Source organism: Strigops habroptila, chromosome 7, assembly GCF_004027225.2.
Source record: "Strigops habroptila isolate Jane chromosome 7, bStrHab1.2.pri, whole genome shotgun sequence".
NCBI lineage: Eukaryota > Metazoa > Chordata > Aves > Psittaciformes > Psittacidae > Strigops > Strigops habroptila.
The window spans coordinates 60,572,855-60,598,360 of record NC_044283.2 but is presented as its reverse complement, the minus strand read 5'-3'; the positions used below and the strand labels follow the sequence as shown (position 1 = coordinate 60,598,360).

Genomic DNA, 25,506 nt, shown 5'->3' with positions numbered 1-25,506 from the left:
GGGTCCAGACCCGGAATGGGCCCAAGTCTTCTTTTTGTAACAGCAATTCCATGTTGCATGTTGGTTGTAATTAAGAAATACCCTTATTGCAACAGTACTGCCTTGGGAGGGGGGAAGGCGAGCTTCAGCCTGAAGCAGCAGGGTCGTCCTGTGTTACTTGTCACAGGCTTGCTGTGTGCTGCTGTGACTCGGCTTCCCACAGTGAAGGCCCATGGCTGGGATGTCAGGCTGACATCTCACCCCTAAACGGGCAGTGATTTTTCCAGCCCTCTGTTTTGGCATGCAGCTGCCCAGGGTTGCACAGGCAAGGCAGAAAGCTGTAGAAGCTGTTCGGTTGTGCTGCAATGAAACCTAGGTTTGTTTTGTAGTGGGTGAGGGTGTTGGCAGAGTAACCCTGCGCTTCAGGTGCCTTGGCGCTGCTTTGATACACCGCACGGCGGTGGGGCTGCGCTTCCAGGATGCTATTGCTTCCCGACGCCCCTTCCAGAGGGTGAAGCGGGCCCGGCGCTGGCTGCTCACGCCGCCGCTGTCCGTGTGTCCGTCCCGGCGGGCAGCGGAGGGTGCGCACCCCCATAACACACGCCCCGGCACAGGCCCGCCCTCCGTGGGGGTGGCACCGGCCGGGAGCGGCGGCCGGGAGCAGAGGATGCTGCTGCCGCGGCTGCTGCCGCTGCTGCTGCTCTCGGAGGGGCAGGCAGCGGTGCTGCGGCTGGGGCTGCGCGGCACGCCCCGCGGCGAGGTGAGCCCCGCGTTCCTCTCCCTCACCCTGGACGCCAGCCTGGCCCGGGACCCGCGCTATGTCGCTTTGCTCAGGTGAGCCGCCTCCCGCCCCTGCTGGGCAAAGGATAAAGGAACCCGGGGATGGGGAGCAGCAGAGGGATCCCTGGGGGGGAGGTCCCCGGCAGCCGGTGAGCTCCGCAGACACTAGGAGGAGAGCCCAGGCACCCCGGCGGGCAGTCGCTGCTGGCTGGGGTGCTGCGGACAGGGGAGCTGGGGAAATGGGGAGACCCCATCCCTGGAGCTGGGGCCGGCTGCTGCATCCCTTCTGTTGAGGACGCACTGATTTCGCCCTCCCGGGGCAGCAGTAAGGCGCTCCCTGCCGTGGGTGCTCGGGGAATTAGCGGCAGGGCCTGTGGGTGGAGGGAAGGCGCAGCTCGGGTGGTGTTCGCTGGAAGCAGCACAGGGATGAGCTGGGGAGAGGAGCTGCTTTGCGAGCAGAAAAAGAGAAGGAAACCGCCGAGCAGAGGGGTTACGTGTTATACCCAGTTTTGCAGACATTTACCAGGGCATTGTCAACATAAAGTCAAATGAATACTGAAGAACGGCCAGCACTATCAAAGCTGAATCAGGAGATCCTAAAAATGAAGCCTTTTTCCCACCTTGGGTAACGCTGAACAGCTCTGAACTGCCAAGTGATGGTTGTTCCCTGCCTGTTGTTTCGGCTCTGACCTCTCTTGCCTTTTCTTCCCTGCTTTTGCTCTAATTTTTTTGTGCTCTATTCCTTTTGACTCTACCTTTTTTTGGAAGCAGTCTTAATTCTTTCCTTTTCATCTGTCTAATCCCACTTTTCAGCACCACGGTATTTTTCCAGTCCTGATCTCCCTCCTCTCACCACTTTCATCTTTTCCCCCTCACCAAAGTGGGGAGAAAGGTGACACCAGCTTTATTGAGAAGTGCTCATTCAGGTCTCCAACCACCAAGCCCAACCGCACACCTTGGAGTTGGGTTTGGGGTCAGCCCTGCTGCCACGACAAGCGGGAAGTACTTGGTGGCCTTTAATCTGCTGTGTGTCACCACCGAGCAGATAGTGCTGGTGTGCCTGGTGTCCTCTGATGCCTTGCAGTTTCTCCCAGTGAAGGCCAGTGTCGGTGCTGTGTGTTGAGTTGTTTTACGAACCTGCTTTGCCAAAGCTAACGCATGTCCCAGCATGGACTCTTAATCTCTCTTGAGTACAAAAGCGATTGCTTTGGTTTTCGTCAGCAGAAACTGTGACTGATGGTGTGAAGTCAGTTATGTCCACCTTCTCATGGGACAGGTATGTTAGTTTGGTGTAAACAAAACCAAAAATCTAGGGGAGAAGGATGCTTGGCACCTTTTGAAGTATGTTTTGAAGTATGGCCTTACTTTGCCCCGGGATTTGACTCTCTGTCTGTGACCGTGTTCCCCAAGGCGCATCTGCTTCTCACTACAGGGTAACCCCAGGTCACCCACTGCAGCACATCTTCTGAGCACTTGCCATGTTTAGCCTCTACACCAAAGCCACAGTCTGCATGAATATAGTGTTTTTCTGTTTCTTGGTGTCCCTTCCTCAGCAATCCCAAACTGCGTGCCCTGGCAACAGCCCTGTCGCCAGGCTTCCTGAGGTTTGGTGGCACTGAGACAGATTTTCTCATCTTTGATCCCAACAAGGATTCGACATCGGAAGAAAGAATCATCTGGCAACTTCAGGCCCAGCAAGGTAAACCTGGCATCAATGTATTAGACTTAAAACCACCCTGGGTTTAGGAGGTGACTTTGATGCAGGCTGAGGATGCCACAAGGGCACAGTGGCAGTGCTGGGGGTCCTCCACAGAGTCAGCATTGTTCTCTACGGAGAGGAGGTCTGTGAACCTTCAGCACAGTCTGTGGAAGGAGCTGTGTCAGCCATGGGAAAGCAAGGAAGGGTGTGGGGGATGTCATGTCCACCCTAGCATCTGCTGGGGCTCCCCGTTTGCTGCCCTGTGCTCCACACAGCAGTCTTGGTAGCTCCCCCACCGCCTGCAACACAGTCAAGGCCAGCTCAAAAGCTGTGGTTTCATTATGAAAATCAAGTCACGGACAGAAGGAATAATCTGATGAGAACAGAGTGTCCGTTTTCTCTATCTTGGCGAAAGCCAGAGCTAGGCTGGGGGCACAGCCTTGCCCTCCTGTTACTTCAACACGGCAAGTGCAAACCCACGGGAACACTGCCAACTGCTTGAGCTTGGTCCTGGTGCATGAGGTTTCCCACCGCATTAAAGTCCGTTTACTCTTTAAACTTAGCAAAAGCATATAAACCCTTCTAGAGGTGTTTAAGGTGAAAAAATTCCCTTCTATTCCTGTAGCACATAGCATAACAGTGCAATTGTACATCACTGTGATGCTCGGTTTTGAAGTCAAGTGGTACTTTTCCCTCTGTTCCACTTTGCTGAGCGGCTGCCTCCTCTCTGGGTAACTATGACTCCAGCTCATGCCTTCCTCTCTGATTATGGCTTGTTCCTAATTTTCATGCTGAGAAAAGACATGAGCTTTGAAGAACTGGTGTCTTATGACTCCTGTTGGCGTTGCTGTTAGAGCCATACGGGGCAGTCAGCACTTTCCCCTGCACAAGACAGGCAGCTCAGGAAGCATTGCCCATATCTGCCAAGGTGGGCCCTGCCATACCACTGCATGCTGGGGTGGCTTATCTGCTCCTCGGGCATGGCAGCCCATGCTTTGTCAGCTCGCTGGAACAAGGGTTTCCGGCTGATACTCCAGCTAAAATAGTTTATCATGCGGCAATGCCACAATAGTAGCCTCCAGAAGCACAGCTCGGTCTTCCTCCACTCTGCCATCTCCATCGCCTTAAACTGGGAAAGATACATTACATATATATTTATGCACCAAGCCAGCCCTCTTTTTCTATGCGGTTAACATTGTGAAAGTAGGGGTGTGTTTCACAGAAGTGCATGACTAGCTCTCAGCCTGGCTCCAAGCCATTGGGCTTCCTGATGGATGCATCCCTTTGCATGCTGGCCTCTGGCTGTGAACATGAGGACTTAATTGCTATGGACATTCTTCTGCCCTACAGAGGCTTGTGGCTCAAGGCCTGTGTTTGCTGCTGTTGAGAAGCTGCTGCTGGCCCAGTGGCCCAGCCAGGAGAAGCTGATTCTTGAGGAGCATAACTGGAAAAAGCACAAAAATACCACCATTACAAGTAAGACCTCAGTGGATTTTTCTGCTAGGGTTTATAACCAGGGGGCTGCAAATCTCTGCCTTGTGGTAAAAGGGTCATAGGCTGTTAGGAGCTGAAGCCACTGTAAAAGAAATGCTTAGAAAAATCACAGAATCACCAAATGGCTTGGGTTGGAAGGGACCTTAAAGCTCATCTAGTTCAAATCCCTCTGCCATGGGCCAGGACACCTTTCACTAGACCAGGTTGCTCATAGCCCCATCCAACCTGGTCTTGAAGAAAATATCCAAATAAACCTTTTTATACTGTCTGCCACCTCATATTTAATAGTATCCAACTGCTGCAGGACTTGGGAGGATCTCAACACCTTGCAGGACGTTGTGTAGCAAGGTCTGGGCTCTTTTGTCTGGCTGGGAGAACTAGGCACATCTACAACACCAGGCTAAATAAATACAGGTGGTAAAGATTGTCACTTGGCTGGAGCTCAACCAGCACACCATAACCTTGACATAAACATCCCCCTTTCCCCTCCATACAGGAAATACCCTGGATATTCTCTACAGCTTTGCAAACTGCTCAGGGTTTCACCTGATCTTTGGGCTCAATGCCTTGCTGCGGAAAGCTGGCTTGCAGTGGGACAGCTCCAATGCCCAGGCACTGCTGGACTACTGTGCCTCGCGGAGGTACAACATCTCCTGGGAGCTCGGGAATGGTAAGTGTGAAGCTTGGTTGTGGGCTGGACCAGCAATTACCTGGAAAGATACCACCGCAAGGTATGGGCTGGTAATTTTGGATGTTTTGGATGACAGCCCATAAAGGCAAAATGATGTTTTATTGGGAAACATGAAGGTCTTAATTTGCGAGGAGGGATGGCACAGAAGGCCCAGTGAATAAGCAGATTGAAATAATTTTGCAATGAGATAAGGTGAATGACACTGTGCGAGGTGCAGGATGTCACCTGTGGGGACTGGCTGGAACAGAGTACTGGAGAGCAGCGCACTCCAGTCACCCAGGCTTTTGGTTTCATGCTCGTCAGCTTCAAATATCTCACCTGTACCATGCCAGATCACCTGAAGGCAGAGGGGGCTGGCACTCCCCAGATGGAACAAGCTGCCCTATTTTGTGCCTCAAAACTAGAGCAGGGCACTGATGCACACGTCTTCCCCAGAGCCCAACAGCTTCAGGAAGAAATCTGGTGTCTACATCGATGGCTTCCAGCTGGGGCAAGACTTTGTTCACTTACGCCACCTCCTCAGTAACTATACCCTCTACCGGCACTCCAAGCTCTATGGTCCTGACGTCGGGCAGCCCCGAAAGCACACGCAGAGGCTGCTGAGAAGGTAGGGCTGTGGGGACCCTGGCAGCACCCCCCGCGGTGGGCAGCTGTGGGTAGCAGTGGCTTGTCTGCACCCACATGCAGTGTGGGCATGAGGCATCTGGGTAGGGTTTTCAGGATGTCCTGTTCCAAATCAATACTAAGGATGTACAACTGGATACATCCTATTTGAGAACTAATTTCCTGATTTTTCTTTGAATTAGAAATATGGATTTTTTTATTCTTTTTTTCCTTGACTGGGGATGACTGATATCTTACCTGCATGCATGAGTTCCAGGCTTAACCACTCTGCCAGCTGAAAGTAAGGTGCTAGCTGTACTTCAGTGATCCGCACACCTTTCAATTGAGTGCTGGCTGTGTTAACAAGGGCTTTTTATACTAGAAACCTCTGCGTTACACAAGCATTAATTCATCCTCCCAGCAACCTGCTGAGGCAGCCAGGCTGCCCAAAGCCCATTTAAAAGCCATCGCAAGTGTGGCCCCAAAGCAGTTCACCATCACTACCTCCAGCTGAGGGGAGAGGGGAGGGCTGTGCATGGCAGCTCGCTCATAGGGGCTGTGACCCATCACCAGTACTAACACCTCTCCTCTCCACTGCATCCCTTCTGGTTGCAGCTTCCTGAAATCAGGAGGGAAGGTGATCGACTCTGTCACGTGGCACCAGTAAGTACCACTCAGATACCACCTCCACTCTGCTTATCACTAGTTTTCTTTACAAAATGTCAATCTGAGCATCTCAGCAGGAAGGAGGGGGTGCAACACCCCTTTCAGCAGTTCCTCAGGTGCCTCTCTTCAAATTCCTCCACTCAGAATAAGAGATGGATTGAGGGAGTGCATTACAGAAATGCAGAAGATCTTCAAAGAGGCTACTCAGTGCAGAGACCCAAAAGCAGTGGCGAGGGGTTGTAATGTAGGCACAGCAGCAGGGAATGCAACGCGTGCAAGACCGTCATTTTGCTCGCTAAGTATGTGCGTTGCGAAAAACATAAGTGGAATGTGGAGAAAAGGATGGCACTTTATTTCTCAGAAGAGCGTGAAGGGTTATCATAGCTTTCCCCTGCACAATGAGAGCATCTGCAATGGTCGAGCCTTTTCACACATGCCGTGTTTCGACATGTACCAAAAGCTAGTGAGATCTGAGCAGCAGTCCGAGTTTGAGTCGGTTGTCTCAAAGCTTCAAGCTGCCAACCCTTGCAAATGAAATGCACTTTTCCATGGGAAGAAGAGGGTGTCATATAAAAGGAAAAGAAGGTAGCTCAGACTTACCTGGCAGAGATGCCTCTGCGGAACTTCTGCATGAGCAGAAGGTTTTTAACTAAGGTTTTAAACAACCCAGGGGTGGTTGGGCTTTGAAATGGAGTCAGTGCCCCCAACATTGGTGCTCTCCTTGGCATTAGAAAGGCTGAATCGGCTAGAGTGGAAGCTCTGTTCCCTAAAAACAAATTCAGGGAGTCACTGATGACCCTGCTGTCAAATGCACCCACCTCCTTGTAAAAAAGAAGCAGCAGCAGAAGCCCTGTTAGCTGATGCGTTACATGCTGCTTTTTTCCCTTCTCTAGTTATGTCTGTTTGATATAAACAAAAATCCCTGCAGGTATGGCTGACCCTTACCCGTAGGAAAGTGCTAGCAGCTTCTCCTGCTCCATCACATTTGCTCTCCAAGTCAGTTTGGGCTGTGCGTGTAACCTGCCCTCAGATCCCACTCACAGTGCAAACAGCGCTGGCACAGCCCCAGCCCTTTCCTCTTGTGCCATGGCTTAGAGATGCAGTTTTAAAGTGCTCGGGTGTGCAGTGGGGCAAGCTGTCCCCAGGGCACCTACCATGAGCTCCATGTGTTTGAAAGTGATTTCCATGTGAAGGTGGTTTTATTCCCAGAGCTGAATGCAGCATGGCGATATGCAGCAGTCGGTAACAGTGGGAGAAGATGCACATGCTTATATTATATATATGTATAAATATATGACTTATCTATGTATTTTGAGCTGCCAGAGAGGCATAAAATGTATCCTCTACCCTTCCTGGGCTGTTTTTGCCCTGTGGCTCTCTTTGCTTTAAAAGGGCATGTGTAATTTAATTTACTAATTTAGGATTATCAGGTCTTAGCTTCCTCTTGTGGTTGGAAGACTTCAGCTACTTCTGGTAGGACTGAGTGTTAGCGTGATGAAATGTGAAAACCGTGGGGATCTCAATTTTCTGTTCTTTATATGGGCAAACCAGACTTAAAAGCTCCTCTGCTCATGGAAGAGGGCAACCTCCATCCCATAGGGATGCCTCATTCCAGTTCCCCTCCAGAAAGCCAGAATACTCCTATAGAGAGACAGAAACAGGGATCTGATTTTTAATATATAACCTGATACAGTAAAGCAAGTAATCACATAGAAGTGTCGGACTCTTCAGCATGAGAAGACTTACAGAAGCTGGCTCTTACTCAGTGATATTTTCCTTGTTCTAAATGAGTTGATGCAACAAACCCCTACTACTTCTGTCGATCGAAATTCCTGTGATATCCTGGCTCCATTGAGGTAATTATACCTGATAGTCCCTTAAATACAAACAACACACCTACACATCTGGAGAAAGAACTGAACAGAAAAACAGTGCTGTGGATAAATGTATCAAGCAACTGAATACTTTTGGTGGTGTTTTGTACCAGTGGTGGTATTTTTTTCTTCATTTTGTGTGGTTTTTTTTCCATTTCCAGTTACTATGTGAATGGACGAAGTGCAACAAAGGAGGATTTCTTGAGCCCTAAAGTGCTGGATACCTTTGCCACAGCTGTACATGAAGTCCTGGAGGTGCTTTGTCCTGTTCATTCCCATGTTCAGTTTCCAGAGGGTTAGCAGAGAATCCAGAATGAAGTCCAGTTTCTCATTAGCAATAAATGGGATCCTCAAAGCTTGGGTGCTGCTGTCACTGTAAATTAAAAACAAAAAAATGGTGCTAGATGCATCATAAACCTACAACATTCTCATTTATCAATATAGTTATTACTCAGGGATGTAATTTATGGTCATAACCCCCTTCCTGCCCTGATTTCTTCATATTTTGAGATCCTGAGAACAGTATACCACTACTCAGCACAAGACAACTTACAGAACCTGGCTTTTAGCAATGTTTGCCTTATTCTACATGCATAGATCTGGGTATTTTTGGAGGGGGGGAAGTAAATCTGCTTTTAGTCCTTTTGATCAAAACTCGTGTGACATCCCACCTCGGTGTTATCCCTTAAACGCAAACGCCATATGCAGGCATTTGGCTAAAGCATAAAATTTTGATTGTCCATTACTTCAGTAGCCAACAAACTTAACTGTTGTGTCTTTCTCTTCTTCCCTATGCCACACTGGCCAGATCGTTGATGGGACCGTGCCCTACAAGAAGGTCTGGCTGGGAGAGACGAGCTCTGCCTATGGAGGGGGAGCTCCCAGGCTGTCCAACACTTACATTGCCGGTTTTATGTGAGTACCATGTCACATTTTCCAGGCTGAAGGGGGTTGCATACCTGCCCCGTGGAGGAATGTCTCCCTCAGGCTTCCCAGGGAGGAGGCAATGGGTGGGTTGAGGATCATAACCTTCCCACTGCTCCCTGTGTGCTTCCCCCATGCCTCAGGTTCAATGTAGGCCCAGGTAATAGCAAATTCCTTTGGGAAATGGGAGATAAGAAGCATGAGAAAGTTGTATTTGTGCCCTCAAATCTGCAATGTGAACTCCATCCATTTGTGAGAATGGAAAGTCATTCACAAGATGGGTGTCCTTTTCCAAAGTCATGCTTTGATCACTGTGAAATAACTAACCCAGTGGAAATTTAGCAATGAAAATAATTTTCTCCAAGGACTCCAGTTGCAGCAACCTGTTGAAGTGAAAGAAATCAGGCTTTTCTTACCACTTTGGTCAGTTTGTAGATTCAGGGAGACAACATTGCATGGAAATGTACAGCTCATGCTTTGAAAATGAACCAAAACCATGGTTTCAATGTATTTTTTCACCCTTCTGTAGGGCATCTCAATCTTTTCATCAGGCCCTGGTGAGTCAGCAAGTCAAAGCCTGGTAGTTGCAGGCAACCTTGTTTGTGTAATGATTTCTCTCAGCCTTCAGGCCCTTGGCCAGTTCAGGAGCATCCACTGCCGCTCCTGGTTTCCACTGCCTGCAAACAGGGGAGGGGAGCAACTCTTCCCACCAACTCTGATCTCCAGTGGTAGTCTGGAATTATATTTTAAGGTAATCAACGCAAGACTTGTATTGAAATCAGTTGCGTGATTCTTAATGAAGTCAGTATCATGCCCTAATTCTTGCTTTCCTACTTCCCATGCTGGTTGGAGAGGGGCAACAGCGGTCAGCTGAGGTCAGCAATTCCATCTGCATGATGTTTGCCTTATCTTTTTTGGCAGGTGGTTGGACAAACTTGGGCTTTCAGCCAGGCAGGGGATTGACGTGGTGATGAGACAGGTTTTCTTCGGGGCAGGCACCTATCACCTGGTGGATGCCAACTTTGAGCCTTTGCCAGTATGTATGAAACCCCGTTAACACCGTCTGAATGCTAAGTGTATTTCTGCACAGGCAACACTGGATGTGGAGATACGAGTCAGCTACTTTAACAACACCTTTTTTTGTAGGATAGTCACAGTTAGCCTTGTACCGAAAGTTAGCTCATGTTTCATTATGCGATCATGTGTTATATATATATATATATAGATATATACAGATACAAGATGTTTACTGCAACTGCAGGGATGCAGTTAGTCTTCAGCATAGCAGAGACCGATTTCTGGGACATGATGCTCTGATTTGTATGCAGACACTTCTGGAGTTCACAAGGTTTTTCTGGATGGACTGTTTTGGTTTGAGTACTCCTCAACTGAGTGATGAGTAGCTTTTAAACAGAAGTGATAGGAGGTATTATAATAATTATATCCCAAGTGAAAACAAACCAATATAAAGTCAAGACTCAAGCATTTCTTAGGTCATGAGCATATTTAGCCCTCAGTAGTGGCTGAAGGATAATTAAGTGAAAACATGCATTTAGTATAGTTGGATTTATTAGGAAATAAAATTCTGCTGTGACAAAACATCATCATTTGAGCAGCACGTTTCTTTGTGCTAATAGCACTTAACTTGGGGTGAGAGGATAGCGTCTTTCTTTTTAGCTTTCCTCTCATTTTTTTTGCTTCCAAGTTGTGATTTTCACAGGCTCATAGAGACCATCTGAGAGGCAACCCAGCATTCAGGGTTTTTCTGTCCTGCCTGCTCAGCTGGTCCCTATGCCAGGGACTGAGTTGCCCGGCTTGTTGCTTTGGGCTTTTTATTTCCTCATTTAAAATAGATTTAATTTGGACTGAAAAAATGTGCCTTTGTTCCTCACCTACAGGCAGTACAGATGCTAATCAAGCAAATAACGCTTTAGAGGCAGGGAAATCCAAACCCAGTTCCATCAGTTTTAGTTAGCAGGGAAATGAAGAATCACAGCAGTGTCAGGAGGCTGCACCTCCTGGCAGAGGAGCTGAGCATGCAAGCTCACAGACTTCATAGAGGAAAAGCAGTGGTTAAGATGCAAAAGGAAGCAGACCTGGAAAAAGTAAGTCTGCACTGGGCATCACCCTGCTCTTTGGCACCACCCTGGAGTGTCAGGATTTACTCTTTGACTGGTGTTCATAATTAATCCTGAGACCTGTTCAAAAGCACGATGTTAGTGAAAGGCGCAGAAGCTGGGGGCTTCTTCCTGGCATTGTGCCTGTGAACTGGGCACAAGCATTCCTGCTGGCAGGGCAGCACATCCCCTGTGGTTTCAGCCCTGAGGTGCTCTGTGCCCTGCAAAAGGGAGTTTCCAGAATGCAAACAGTCTCTCCTCCACAGAGAGAGATTTGCATGTGAAGTGGAAAATTACTCCAAGGTACCTTGTAAACACAGCTGCTCTGCAGCTTGGAGGCAGGGTTTTCTCTTTAGCTATGCTGTTTGTGGAAATTTGAATAGATATGGTGAAAAACTTGGAAAAGAAAAACGTACAGAGAGAAAACCCCTGAAATTACCAGCAAAATTAGCGTTATTAAGCACTGTGTGGAGTATCTGGCATGTACAAAAGTGCTCATGTGGTTTTGTGCCTCCCAGGACTACTGGCTCTCGCTGCTCTACAAGAAGCTGGTGGGTACCAAGGTGCTGCAGGTTGACCTGACAGGAGCCGACGAGAGGAAGCTCCGTGTCTACCTCCACTGCACGAACCCCCTCCAGTAAGCCACAATTCATGGGTGAAATATCCCAGAAACTGAGCCCACAGCCACCCCCAGGCCAACAAAAGCAATGTGGGGCACCACAAGATGCCCTGTTTCTATGAAACCGTTCTCTCCTAATCGACACTGTCATCTACTCCTGCCTTGCAGCCCAAAATACAGAGAAGGGGACGTGACGCTGTTTGCCTTAAACCTCTACAATGTTACCCAACATTTGCAGCTACCAAATCACTTATCAAGCAAGCACGTGGATCAGTACCTCTTACTGCCTCATGGCAAAGCGAATATACTTTCCAGGTAAGTGCAATTCCTCCTGTTTCTGTAGAAAGGATTGTGAGTAGGCTTGGGTGTCCTCTGAAACCTCACCTTGTTTGATGTGCAGGGTGCGGGGTAGCAGGAAGAGGTTACCATTCAGTCATCTGGAGCTTTTTCTGATAAGGTCTGACCTCTGTTAAACCAGGTCTCCTAAAACCAGGCTGCTGAAAGCTTGCTAAGGTATTGAGGACACTTGTTTGATGTTAATAGGGAAGCTTTTTCCTAGTAGGCTTCAGGGTTCTGGACCAGCTGCTAAAGTCCTTTTTCTTTGGCACAAGCACAGTAAATTGCTTTCGCGAGTGCTGGCTCCTGATTTACAGCAAGGTGTACAGGCTTTGTATGGTTACTTTTTGTTGTTACTGCTAATGCATCAGCACAGGAAGAATCTGCTCTGTGAGCATAGAAGATATCTTAATACTTGCAGGAGAAAAAACAATTAAAATTTGTACCTTTCAAAGCCTGCTCTGCTGTTAACCTCACTAGAAGGGTAAGAAATAGATACTTTTCAACTTGCTTGTGCTGCGACTCTAAAGGAGTCCTCACAGAGGGAGTGCTGCAGATGCTGTGCGTGTGCACACATAAACCCTCAAGGGAAGTTTAATTTGGCTTTGGGTTGAGTTTATGTTTGCATTCAGATCCAGAGCTGTTTATGCTAGATGGCAAAGAGAACATAGCTGCCCAAACAGTGTCTCTGTCCCTCTCCAGGTCTATTGAGCTGAATGGCCGTGTGCTACAGATGGTGGATGACAAAACACTGCCAGAGCTTATCGAAAAACCCCTTGGTCCTGGCAGCATACTCGGCCTTCCAGCCTTCTCTTATGGCTTTTATGTTATCAAAAACACCAAAGCTATTGCTTGCATTTAAATGGTTAATCCACGCAGAGTAAATGTAAAGCACTTGGCTAGTAGGGAAGTTTAATCCTAGAAATTCACGTTCCTACCATAAGATTTAATTCTGGCAAGGGATGCAAGTGTGGTGGCACCAGTAGGATCTATGGGCTGCGGAAGACACGAGGTCCCACTGAGTAATTTGTAAATGAAAGATGCTTGTTGAGATCCTGGGAAAATTATCCAGGTAGAGCAAGCCCAGGCAGGGGCTGGCTTTGCTCTTGGTCCAGCCTGGATCACTGCACCTGAGCACAGGGCTTTTCTCCATGCCACGTGCAGAGCTGCATCAGCTTCTCACACTGCCCTTGGGACTTTGCCAGGTGGGAATTGCAACCTCCACTTTCCTCTCGTTTTTGCAAGCACAGTTCTCAAAGCAGTTCCTTCAACAGCTTGCTTTCAGAAAGGATGAGCAGGGGGCTTCTTTTAGCTGTACAGCTGTGATTTTGCCTGCACCATGTGTGGAAGCCCAAGGAGTGGTTGTGATTGCTGAGGGCATCTTGGGGTGTAAAGCAGGGACACACAAAGCAAACCAAGGTTGGGGTGCCTGCAGGGGAAAATGCCTTGCCGAGAAACCAGCCCTCCGCGGGGATTGCGGCAGCACTTTACGTTTGCCCCAAACTAGGAGATTCGGTCACAAGATGGAGCTGTAGCCATGTGCTTTCCAAAGGCGAGGTTTAGATGAATGAGATGCAGGCAAGGGCTTACAGCTCCTCAACCTCCACCACCCTGCAGGCGGTTCAGCTGGAAGGGACTTCCTTGAGCCTATCTGTAGGTGGAGCTCTGCTTCACACTCCCTAAATCGCTCAGGTCCTCGAGGAAATGAGATGATAGTAAAGAGGCTGAGCAAACCACCCACCCCTCGACCATCACAGCGGCATCAGTGGCCTTAGAGAATTCAGGGGACAAACCTGCGCAGTCAGGCTGACATTCCTCCTGCAGTTTTGGCCAGAAACCTGTGTCGGTGGTGCCTTTTCTTCCCCAGCCGTGCCTTCCCCATACACAGCCACGCAGTGTGCCACTGGCTGCTTCCCTTTGCCATGTGGGCTGCTGGTCTGCAGGGGAGCAAAACCCCTCAGAGAATACCTGTGGTCTCCTCCTGCGTGTGTTTACTTGCATCTACTTCTCTTGAAGATATATAACCCGTGCCACTGTCAATGCCTCATGGTATTTTGAGCACAGCAGGGGAAAACGACGACACACCACTGTATTTCACTTTTTAAGCTTTAAAAGGATGCTACCAGCTACATGGGGTTTCAAGACAGGGTGGGAGGGGACATTTTTTTAATGAGAAGACTCGAAAAACAGACAAACTTCTGAAACTGCAATGAAAAATTGCACAATAAAGATGTTATATTTAAGTTCAGTGTGTCAAAGAAATGTTTGCATCCACAGCACAGATGCATTCTCCTAAGGGTTATGTATCAGAAGGTAATATAGATCAGAAATGAGAATAAGGAATGCTAAGTTCGGTTATATTGTCCAAGTTCAATAAAAGAAGAGAGCATAAAATGAAGTGGAAAGTCTTAACTGTTGACATAAAGTTAATAATATAGAATTATTATAATAATTTACAACTAAGACATCAAAACGATTGTTTGCCTGGTAGCTTCTTTTTAGAACTTTTCTAACAGTTTTGTTTGTTCCAATGCTCGTGACTTTTATATTTGAAGGTTTTAATTAAAGTGATTTATACCAGTTTTTGGCAATCTTCCTTTTTCTTAAAACTCTTTTTTCACATACTAATACCATAAAAATCCCTATATTTCTTGTGGCCATACATCATCTGCACTTTGTATGATTCCCAACAAGAGTACCCAAGTAAGTAAAAATTAAAGAAATCCTATCCAGGTTGGTGTGTTTCAGTTGTAGTTGACTGGGGGTCAACTGAGTCAGACAGAGGGGTCATCTCCACCCCACTGTCTGACTCAGACACAGTACACGGGCTGGTTGGCACGCAAGAACTACTAGGAAGTGTACAGGGAGGTCTGGGCGTGCAAGCGACAGCTTATCTGGCTTCCCCTCCCAGCCACGTCTCCTCTGAGCACACAGCCTGGTTCTTCACATGGCGGGGTGGCGAGAGGTGTCATTTACAGCTCGTGTAACCGCTTTCGACTTAAAAAGCTCTGCACACACCCAGATGACTTCAAACCATAGAATGGTTTGTGTTGGAAGGGACCTTAAAGATCATTTATTTCCAACCCCCCTGCCATGGGCAGGGACATCTTCCACTAGAGCAGGTTGCTCAAAGCCCCGTCCAGCCTGGCCTTGAGCACTGCCAGGGATGGGGCAGCCCCAGCTTCTCTGGGCAACCTCTTCTAGTCTCAGTGAACAATTTCTTCCTAATATCTAATCTAAATCTCCCCTGTGTGAGTTTAAAGCCATTCCCCCTTGTCCTATCACTACTTGCTCTTATAAAAAGTTTCTCTCCAGCTTTCTTGTAGGCCCCCTTTAGGTATTGGAAGGCTGCTGGATGGTCTCCCCTGAGCTTTCTATTCTAGAGTCTGAACAGCTCTCTCGGCCTCTCTTCATAGGAGAGATGCTCCAGCCCTCAGACCATCTTTGTGACCCTCCTCTGGATCATTTCTACGGGTCCATATCTCTCATATTGGGAGCCCCAAAACTGCACACAGTACTGCAGGTGAGGTCTCATGAGAGCAGAGTAGAAGGGGAGAATCACCTCCCTCTACCTGCTGGTCACACTCCTTTCCCAGCACACAGTTGGCTTTCTGGGCTGCAAGCGCACACTGCTGGGTCATATTGAGCTTCTCTTCACAAAGTGACTTCTCTTTCCGAAGTGTTGCATGTTAAGCTGATAGCTACTGTTTGCTCTGTATAAACAAAGCAGGAGGGAGACAAGCGTAGTAAGTGAGACACTGGACCCCAGCACACCAGGACAGGAATGGTCAGACCCAGAAGCGACCATGACTCTCTCAGGACCTGTCTGCAGCAGCAGCAGCCTCACAGGCACCTTACTCAGGGCTTCTTTTCCTCTGTGAATGCTGCAAAACTTGAACTTATAAGTGTTTATATATGTGTGTATGTATATATATGTGCGTATGTATATATACACACACACACAGAGACAGACTTATCTGAGACCAGGAACAATTCTCTCTCACACATGTTCCAATCTGCTTTTGCATTTTTGAGCTTGGATTGCTCACCTTGGATTTACCATGTATCAGTTCCTGGAAGGTGGAGTACATTGCATCATGAGACTTTTGCATAGGAGATCACTTAATGTATGCAAAAAGAAGGAAACTGGTAATCTCCTTAGAATCGGGCGATTTGACCATTGACTCAGACTTGAGTCAAAAAAGACAGTGGGGACTTAACAGCTTTGGGTGATTTTTCAAGCCTGAAAAGTGCTATTCCCTGGATTTTGGGGGGTTTGGTGTTGGTTTTTTTTCCGTGAGAAGCTAGGCCACCTTACAATGAATATAAATATAGGGAAAGCAAGTGTGCAAGGCTGCAGGGACTTGTTTGGTGTCCTCCAAGACACACTGTTCAAACACACCTCCTGCACTCATCCATGCCTGAATAAAGCCACAGTGACTGACCTCAACAGAAACAGAGCCAAGGTCACACAAGAAAAAATACACTAGTAACACTTCATCAGAGCCGAGCATGTTTCTTTTATGGTCCTGTGCAAATTGTGTTACTCCAGCAAGTGGAAAAATGTGGAAGTCTCTTCTCCATTACACTAGTTTTTCACTTCCTCCTGGTAGCCAGCATTTTGGGAAATGAAAGTCTGAAATGGTTTCCCTTTGTTTTTGCCAGTGTATGGGCTGTTCAAACTGAAGGAAGTGTGCAATGAGAGAAGTTACATGCTACAGGGACACTGAATTCTCCAAGAAATCTTTCAGCAGGAAACTTGGGGACATTTTATCACTGAGACCATGAAAAATGAAGTTCTTATGGCTCTGTCCAAAGCTCCCCTCCCTCCCCGGTTTATGCAGTGACTCACAGAAGACGGTGGGAGAACTAAGTGAAGGAGGACAGAGATCCAAAGATGTCATAGTTTAACCCCAGCTGACAACTAAGTACCATACAGCCTCACACTCACTCCCCATCCCTCCTCACTCCCTGCAGTGGGACAGAAACGAGAATCGGAGAAAAGGTAAAAACCCATGGGTTGATATAAGAAGTTTAATAATTGAAATAAAAGTAAAATATAGTAATACAACAACAACAGGAAATAGAGAGGAGGAGGAATGAATAAACCCCACCCTCCAAAAAAGTGATGCACACCACCACCCGCTGACTGATACCCAGCCCGACCCAAGCAGTGATCGACGCCTTCTGGGTAATTCCCCAGTTTATACACCAAGCATGATGCTCTGTGGTATGGAATATCCCTTCGGCTAGTTTGGGTCAGGTGTCCTGTCTCTGCTCCCTCCCGGCTTCTCGTGCCCCTCATGGCAGAGCATGAGACTGAAAAGTCTTTGATCAGGGTAAGCACTACTGAACAACAACTGAAACACTGGTGTGTTATCAGCGTTGTTCTCAGACTGAAGCCAAAGCACAGCACTGCACCAGCTACTGGGAAGAAAATTAACTCTCCGCAGCTGAAACCAGGACAAAAGGCCATATACAAACCCAGAAATTTTTTGTAACTTCAGTCTGGAAAGGTCTGGGAGATGAGACATATACTGATGCATGAACATGACGGTATATTTGATATACAGTCACTTCTGGGATTTCAACAAATAGCATGGAAGACTTCGAAGAAACGCTGTAGCAAAACCAGCACACATGCTTTCTGTGCGGTGCTGAGGTACAGCAACTAATGATTACAGGAGTTATTAAATCTGTGCATCCTGCTGCTGTGCCACCGGTGCCCCTCGGGGGCTCCGTCAGCATTTTCCGCTTGAAGCCCGACGGCAGGCAGAGCTCAGCCTCCTCCACACCCCGGGCCGGGAGACTTGGCCGCCGCCCTCTGTACCTGTGCCAGCACCGACTCCTGCTCATCCCTGCCGCGGCTTACGATGACACGGCTTCATCAGCGCCTGGGGGGGCGGGCTCCGCAGTTTCGATTCCCGGGAGCGACGCAGCCCACGGCAGCGGGGAGAGGAAGCGCTGGAGCGGCCCCGGCCCCCCTCCCGCTCCCGCTCCCGTCAGCGGCAGGGACGGCGAGGGGCGGGCTCACGCATGTGTGACCCCACGAGTCACCGCGCCGCGGAAGCGCGCCGGCAAGATGGCTGCGCTCCTGGCGCGGCTGTGCCGGGGCGCTCCCGGCCTCCGCGCCGCCCGCCTGCCTCTCGCCGCCGCCGGCCCGCCGCTGCGCCCGCCGCGCCCGCTCAGCTTTTCGGCGTCCGAGCTGGTGCGCGCCGCGCCGCTCCCCCTGCAGCCGTACCTGCGCCTCATGCGGCTGCACCAGCCCGCCGGTGAGCGCGGCGAGGCGGCGCCGTAGCGGCGCGGTAGCCGTGGCGACGCGGCCCCTGCTCCGCGTTTCGCCCCTCAGGCCACCCGCGGGTCTTCTCTCCCCCCAGGGACGTGGCTGCTGTACCTGCCGTGCACATGGAGCATCGGCTTGGCCGCCGAGCCGGGCTGCTTGCCGGACTGGCACACGCTGTCCCTGTTCGGCCTCGGGGCGGTGCTCATGCGCGGAGCCGGCTGCACGATCAACGACATGTGGGATCGCGACTATGACAGAAAGGTAGAGCGACCCCCGTGGGCTTGCCAAGACCCAGGGAAGAGAATTGCTGGTTCCTTAACCAAGTACATGTTCACTCATCTTCCACATCACCAGTGATTACTTGCCGAGTGCAGGCGTAGGGCTGCAGGTTCAGTAATTCCTCCATGCTTCTAACCGAGATGTGTGCTGCTAATTTGTCTCCATCTCCTCCTAGAAGAGTAGAAATTGTTTCATTTCGTATAACACTTCTTTGTCTAGGGCTGTAGTAAGTCTTCTAGAGCACGCACTTCTGTGTAAGATAAAATACATGTTGTTGTCAACTGTACATAGTACTTGAACAAGTTTATTTTACAACATAATTTTGCATAACAGAACAAAATAAATAAATAACGCTCTTTTTTTGCTACACTTGCTAGTTATGACCTACCCAAGAACCACTTCATTTATTTATTTATTTTTTTAATTTTCGGGAGCAGGGTTTCCTTGAGTATTTTTAACTTCTTCATGAAAATGGCTGTTAAGAGTGTCATGCCCAACCCTGAGCTAATCCTCTTCCATTGTGTTGTATTTTTCATCTCCTTTTTGTTCGGAAGAGGGAAATGGGCAGAAGGCAGTGCCTTGTGCCAGGTGTTGTAATGTCCACAGGTGCAGGCTTGGAGGGGAGTATCCTGGTGATGCGTCACTGTTTGCTTGTCCTTTTTCTGTTCCTATATTGTTCCTCTGGTGTGGGGCTTTGGGTTTCGGTGCTGGTGAGAGACAGGACAATGAGCCAGCCTGTGGAGTTCTTACAGCACTGGGGTGTTCGTGCTGTTGGGAAGGCAATGAATGAATCAGTTCAGGTTTTGTGGCGCCTTTGGATGGTTTAGCGTTCGGAGGTTACTAACATCTACATATGCTAAAAATATTTGCCAGGGTGGGGTGTGTGATTAGTAATAGGGACTTTTCAATATAATTAATTGATTTATGCGTTAATGTGATTCGGTGTAAAGCTTTTGACATTCCTGTCACAGTGTTACGTATCTTAAAAGGATATTTTCAGAACAAGTGTGATAGGGGCTGGGTCAATAGCAGGATGTTGTCTTGTGCTGGTGATGATGGTTTGGGGTTTTACATTTTATGTTACTGATTATTGAGGAAATATTTTCTTCTCTTTAAATGAAACATCCCATGTTTGGTTGCAATGTGCAGTGGAGTTGGTCACAAATATGTTAAATGCATGTTTAAAATGCAACAGCAGAATTTGACATTTAACCTGGTCTGATTGAGACATGAGAACAAACTGAAAAAGTTTATTTAAATTCATTCACATTATTAAAGCACATGCAGAACACTTCACACACATATTACTCTGTAAAAAGTTGGCTTTTGAACCTCTTTGAGTAGGAGAATAGACTCTTGAATAGACTTCACCATTTTCATCAACATGCAAGACATTTGTTTTTTGTTTTTTTCTTTTTCCTTTTGGCAGTAGTCACCTTTGGCAAATAACTCAGTGCAGATTTTAGTTTAACTTGTGTCTGATATTTGTTTCTTCTCTCAGTTTACCTTTTACGATTTCTTGTTCCAGACAGAGTTTCTAAACTCCGTTGTATCCCAACTAGGATTAAATTACTTGTCCTTTCACAGTTACTATCAGTGGTTATGTGTGCTAGAGCAGCCCTGCATCTGTATGATTTTTTGCATAGTAACCAGTAATCACTTTAAAGTGTTTGAGCACAGAAGTGCTCCTCGAAATTGGGATAGTCAGCTCACTTCTTAAGTCTGATTTATTTACTTATTTCCCTCCCTAAGGTAATAAAATTCATATACAAGATGTCTACACTGTTTCTAATCAGCCTTATTGCATATTACACTGTAATAGGCACTTTATTCCTGCTCTAGATTTTAAAGCCTGCATGCTTCTGCTATAAGCACTGCTGCTTAGAAACACAGCTCATGTCTGTGAAGATATGCTACGTTTGTGCTGTTAAAGGAACCCCATCTCATACATTCTGTGACCTGTTTCTGTTTATTTTTCCATATGCCAATGGTGTGACTTTTAGTTTCAAGATCCATTGGAGTATGTTATGTTGGATTTGTTATTAACATTATTCCTTCTATTTTTAGGTTGCGAGGACAGCGAGTAGGCCCCTGGCAGCTGGAGATATCTCCACTTTCCAGTCCTTTGTTTTTCTTGGTGGACAGCTAAGCTTGGCGCTTTGTGTGCTTCTGTGTCTGAATTACTATAGGTGACATATAAGTTAGGTTTTGCTTTTTAAAATTTGATTCTGGGTCCCGAGTCAAGCACAGAGATTTTCAGCAGAAAACTTGCTGGGGGCAGAGGGAGGAGGTTATTAGTTGTGGAGTTGTATTTCAAAGTAAAAGAGTTAGTTCAGTAATTTTTACCTCTCCTGTAATGCTACACTTTATCTTGTGATTTTTAGACTGGCAAACAATATACCTCTTGGTATGTTTTACAGTATCATTCTGGGAGCAGCCTCTTTGTCTCTTGTGGTCACCTACCCTCTGATGAAGAGAATAACATACTGGCCACAGTTAGTTTTGGGTGAGCTGGAAATATTTTTACTATTTTTTTATCTTTGGATTGGGTTTTTGGGGTGTTTCGCAAATTAGTAATTGAACTTTAGACTCTGATTTTGTATAACTTTATATTAAAATAAAAATAAAAATAAAATATATATAAAAATAAAAATATAATACTTTATATTAAAATAAAAATTCTGTTGTGTCAGAAGCTTCTTAAACAATTTATAACATATATAAGAGTTGATGTTTGGGTTAGGGGTTTTTTGTTAAAAATCAGTTCCTTAATTTGATGCAGCAAGGGGAGGGAGAAAGGGAGGGAGAAAAGGAGGGAGAAAATAAGTATTTGTCATTTGGGAATTAGCTCTAGTTTTGGGGTTATCTCAAAACCTTTCTTAAACATGCATTTGTCCTGCATTTTAGTCTTCAGCCTCTAAAATAAGTCAGTGCAGAAACCGATGGTGCTTGTATTTCAGATTGAGCTACTAAAATGTATCTTTATCTTGGACTTCACATTCCAGCTACCTTCAGCTTTTTCAACTCAAATTGTCATTTTCAGCCTTTGAAGTACCATAGTTGGCTGCTGTGTGCTCTTTTGCAGTCAGTTACACTAACATCTTTTGTTATACTGACATTTAAGTGTTGTGACTTTAGACCTGTTGTTTGAGTATGCTGGAATAGTTTTGTACAAATGTTTCCCTGTGCTAATGAAGTAAAATTTAAATTGGGGAAAAATGCGTGGCTGTATGTATTTGTCCTTGTATGCCCACAGTATTTAATGTCAAATTACTTGTATTTATTACCTTCCTGAAAATAAGTGGTAGAAAAATAGAGATGCTGGTAACGTACAAAAAGTTACTGATATGATACATGCTCGAACAAATAATACTTAATTATGTACATGCAATATAGATTGCTCCTGGCAATCTTGTAACTTTTTTCTTTGACTCTTTCTGTGTTTTTAGGACTTACATTTAATTGGGGAGCCCTTCTTGGCTGGTCTGCCATCAGAGGCTCATGTGAGTGGTCTGTGTGCTTGCCCTTGTACTTAGCTGGAGTAATGTGGACTCTGGTATATGATACCATTTATGCACACCAGGTAGAGTAACAGTGGTAAATTTTAGATATCACTTTATGTTTCTGTGTTTAAGTTACAGCTTTGTTGTCAAACAGCAGTGTTAACCTGTTGCAGTTCTTTACCCTCAGCTGAGCTAAAACCGTAGCCCTTGGACCTTTTATTGCCCTTGGACCCATAACCAAAGAAACCCCAGCCCTTGGACCCCTTAGTGCTGCTTGCATATGTTTTACATATCAGGTGGAAAGCTGGAAGTGTAATGCACTTTGTGTGCTTATGCATTTGCATTGTGTAAATAACTTCAGCGTTGGTATTAGCTCTTGGCTGCTAAAGCAGCTCTAAGGACCAACCTTCTAATTTCAGTTTTAATGTAGGGACCTACAAATGAACTTAAATTGGGTTCCTAATAAGATGCATTGGAAACTTAAGCAAGGCCCCCCTTTTTATTTACCTTATGAAGTGGTGGTTGTGTTGTGGATATTTTGCTAATTCATCATTTCATTGTAGGATAAGAGGGATGACATTGTGATTGGTGTGAAGTCAACAGCATTGCAGTTCAAGGAGGATACGAAGCAGTGGCTCAGTGGCTTCAGCCTTGCAATGCTCCTGAGCTTGTGCATGGCAGGAATGAATTGTAACCAGACATTCCCGTATTACTCAGCTGTGGCTGCCATAGGGGCTCACCTAGCACACCAGGTTTGATGGATTTCATACTTTTTCCATGTGTAAGTTCTTGATAGGAAATCAGAGTGCTTTTCAACCCCCATCAGTTTGCCAACTACGAAGAGTCTCTATAAAGAGAACTCAGGTCTTCCGACAATAAGCTTGCTTCTCTTAAATACCTTTTGCAGTCTTTTTGTTTGAAGAGACCTCCAATGGTCCACAGACTGCAGAGCACTGGTTTTCAGTCTGTTCCTGACCAAAAGCACTACCTCAGGTTAAGCTGTGATCTCAAGGGAATCGTTTTCTTTTCACTTCCAGTAGCAGCTGCAAGCTAGATCTACCTCAGTATCTGCTGCATAATCATTTACAATTTGAATTGTCAGAGAGGCCTGACATTGTAGTTTTGGCACAAATGGAAAATACTTTCCTTCAAGGAGGGTTTCTGTAAGTGAGAATGCAGACCTATTGAATGTAGGTGGTGAAAAGTGCACAACAACTGGGTGGATTGCCAAGAGCACATGGTTCTGTGTACCACAGAGTAGCTTCCTTTTTGAGTGATTATTTTCAGTTCTGCCTAAACGTTCTCATGCTTATCTTCACGTTCAGGATTTCTGAATGTGTTCTTAACTGACTTTAGGGAGCTGAGTAAGCTGCATGAGAGCTAAGTTTTCCTAAATTCATGGAATTTGTGCTTGAGACACAGGAATTTAGGTCATGAAGATGTCAAATTTCTATCCCACCCAAGAAGTTCGCTGATAAAAAAAGAACATCTTTTACTTACTTTGCATTTCTGAAGGTGTACCTTGTGGCTTGGCTGCTGTTTGGGTTTCATTTGTCAGTTCAGTGTTTTCAGTTCCCTGTGCTTGAGGGGCTGACAGGTTCTCAAGGGTGGGGACAACATCATGTCTTAGAAGCTTGTGGACACCATTTCAGATTATTTGATCAGAACCCAGACCTGTCGCCTCTGTACAATCACAAATGGCAGAGGAGCAGGTTTTCCAAGGAAGGTTTCACTTCTTTGATTCCAATATATTCTGGTTTTACTTCTTCAGAGCTGAATTGCAAGTTTTGAGGTTTTGGGAGGGGAGTTCTATTAACTCTTTCATTTATTTTGCTTAACACTTCCTCTTGTCATCCTTCTCAATACTTTTTCACCAAGTTTTGTTTCCAGGAATACTTTTTAGTAACTTTGCTCTGGTTGCATTGTGTGGTTTGGTTTTTCACCTTTAGCTATGTCTCACAGCACACAGCTACCAAGCTGGGCAAGCCTTGCTTCTAGCTGTTGTTGCAGGTGTCCTGGTTCTTTTTTTGCAAGAGAGTTGAATGGACATAGTTAAGAGCGACTGGACTGAACCAGCCCTGTGTGGCTAGGCAGGGCTGAACACCTTCCTGTGCATTCCAGTTAGCCTGGGTCACTGCTGGCTCTCCAGTGCCTTGTCTTTACTGGAACATAGAGCAACACCTGGCAGCAGAGATTTAAAGCTGCAGGCAGGTTTTGGGGGGCTTATTTTTATTTAAAAAGTTCCCACTGAAGAATTAGTTGGCTACTTACTGAGGAAAATCTCAAAAAGACTTATTTACGTGCTGTCCTGGTTTCAGCTGGGATAGAGTTAGTTTTCTGTGCTGTGTTTTGGTTTTAGTCTGAGAATAATGTTGATAACACACCAATTATTTAGTTGTTGCTGAATAGTGTTTATACTAAGTCAGGGACTTTGCAGTTTCCCATGCTCTGTCAGTGAGGAGGGGCACAAGAAGCTTAGAGGGAGCACAGCCAGGACAGCTGAATGTCATGCTCAGTGGGGGGAGTTGGCAAGGAGGGACCAATCGCTGCTCAGGGATGGGCTGGGTGTTGAGCGATTGTATTGTGCATCACTTAGGCTTTTTTGTTTGTTTTATTCCTCTTTCTATTTCCTTTTATTATTGGTGGTGGTGTTATTATGTTTTACCCTATTTCAATTATTGAACTGTTCTTAACCTATGGGTTTTACCTTTTTTCCAATTCTCCTTCCCATCCCACGGCAGGGGGCCAGGAGAGAGGGAGTGAGTGTCTGCATGGTACTTAGTTGCTGGCTGGGCTTAAACCACAACACGTGCCCAGATATTTTTACATTTTTAAGTATCAAACTAGACACACCAGACTGTTCATACAGTCCTTCATTGAGAGGGTCTGGGAATCGTGTCCATATGTGATCGTTGACTTTCCTGTTGTATGTTGAATCAATTTGTCAAGTAAACATAGATGCCAGTTATGCAAAAATCCTTTGTAAGCACAGAGTATTCCTGTTTCTTGTAGAGCTAAAGGTAGACTTTAGAATTTGAGATTTGGTTTTTGAAGTCACAGGCCTTTTTGTGTCTTGTGATGTGTCAAACATTTATAAGTCTGTAGAATAATGCTGGAATGTTATACTGTGCTTTTGCAGATTTACACTTTGGACATAGACAAACCTGAAGACTGTTGGAAGAAATTTGCTTCAAATCGTACTGTTGGAGTTCTGCTCTTCATAGGGATTGTGCTTGGAAATCTGTGGAAACAAAAAGACATAAAAAATGCAAAAGAGCCTTTAGAAAGCAGGTAGTTGAAATTACTATAAATAGTTCAGCTGCAATGTAAGTACTGTAAGAAGGAACATACTTTTAACATAACTGTAGCTACTTTATACTGTTTAGTTAAAAAAACTAGTGAAAACATTCTCGTTTCTAAAAACATGCGAATGAAGTTATCCTACAATGTAAGTTTTAATCACCCTTAAATGACCTCAACCTCCATAGACACTTCAACAAGTGAAGCTGCTCTGCTTGTCCTGTGCAGTACAGGCAAACTTCTGTCAAGCTCTCAAGACTGCGAGCCCAGGATTTTACACGAAACAAATGTCTCCTAGTGACAGCACATGGGAAAATACAGAGTGATTTCAGGATGTAAATAAAATCTGTCTTTACATA

General features: G+C 46.2%; 2 protein-coding genes across 3 annotated transcripts; both read left to right on the top strand.

The window, feature by feature from the left end:
• The first annotated feature begins 640 nt into the window (after positions 1-640).
• On the top strand, positions 641-14,362 carry HPSE (heparanase). Of its 2 annotated transcripts, none has more exons than XM_030491733.1 (12): positions 641-813; positions 2,313-2,458; positions 3,809-3,934; positions 4,449-4,622; positions 5,079-5,250; positions 5,862-5,909; positions 7,948-8,041; positions 8,595-8,701; positions 9,632-9,746; positions 11,346-11,464; positions 11,615-11,761; positions 12,485-14,362. In XM_030491733.1, the coding sequence occupies exons 1-12, from the start codon at positions 647-649 to the stop codon at positions 12,642-12,644; spliced, it is 1,575 nt and encodes a 524-aa protein (XP_030347593.1). In that variant the 5' UTR covers positions 641-646; the 3' UTR covers positions 12,645-14,362. The 2 variants fall into 2 exon arrangements, with proteins under 2 accessions (XP_030347593.1, XP_030347592.1); XM_030491732.1 differs by lacking the exon at positions 641-813 and adding an exon at positions 2,012-2,035.
• A 3,470-nt stretch (positions 14,363-17,832) lies between these two features.
• Positions 17,833-25,506, top strand: COQ2 (coenzyme Q2, polyprenyltransferase). The gene is made up of 7 exons (XM_030491731.1): positions 17,833-18,054; positions 18,160-18,326; positions 20,412-20,533; positions 20,765-20,850; positions 21,794-21,927; positions 22,411-22,599; positions 24,987-25,506. Exons 1-7 carry the CDS (start codon positions 17,865-17,867, stop codon positions 25,140-25,142), a joined length of 1,044 nt encoding a protein of 347 aa, XP_030347591.1. The 5' UTR covers positions 17,833-17,864; the 3' UTR covers positions 25,143-25,506.

Bases quoted from the DNA above. Each gene is read 5' to 3' on its own strand.
- COQ2 (XM_030491731.1), top strand. From the start codon at position 17,865: ATGGCTGCGCTCCTGGCGCGGCTGTGCCGGGGCGCTCCCGGCCTCCGC. The intron at 20,534-20,764 runs GTGACATATAAG...TATGTTTTACAG, and splicing joins CTGTGTCTGAATTACTATAG to TATCATTCTGGGAGCAGCCT. The intron at 20,851-21,793 runs GTGAGCTGGAAA...CTGTGTTTTTAG, and splicing joins CTGGCCACAGTTAGTTTTGG to GACTTACATTTAATTGGGGA.
- HPSE (XM_030491733.1), top strand. From the start codon at position 647: ATGCTGCTGCCGCGGCTGCTGCCGCTGCTGCTGCTCTCGGAGGGGCAG. The intron at 814-2,312 runs GTGAGCCGCCTC...TCCCTTCCTCAG, and splicing joins CGCTATGTCGCTTTGCTCAG to CAATCCCAAACTGCGTGCCC. The intron at 5,910-7,947 runs GTAAGTACCACT...TTCCATTTCCAG, and splicing joins GACTCTGTCACGTGGCACCA to TTACTATGTGAATGGACGAA.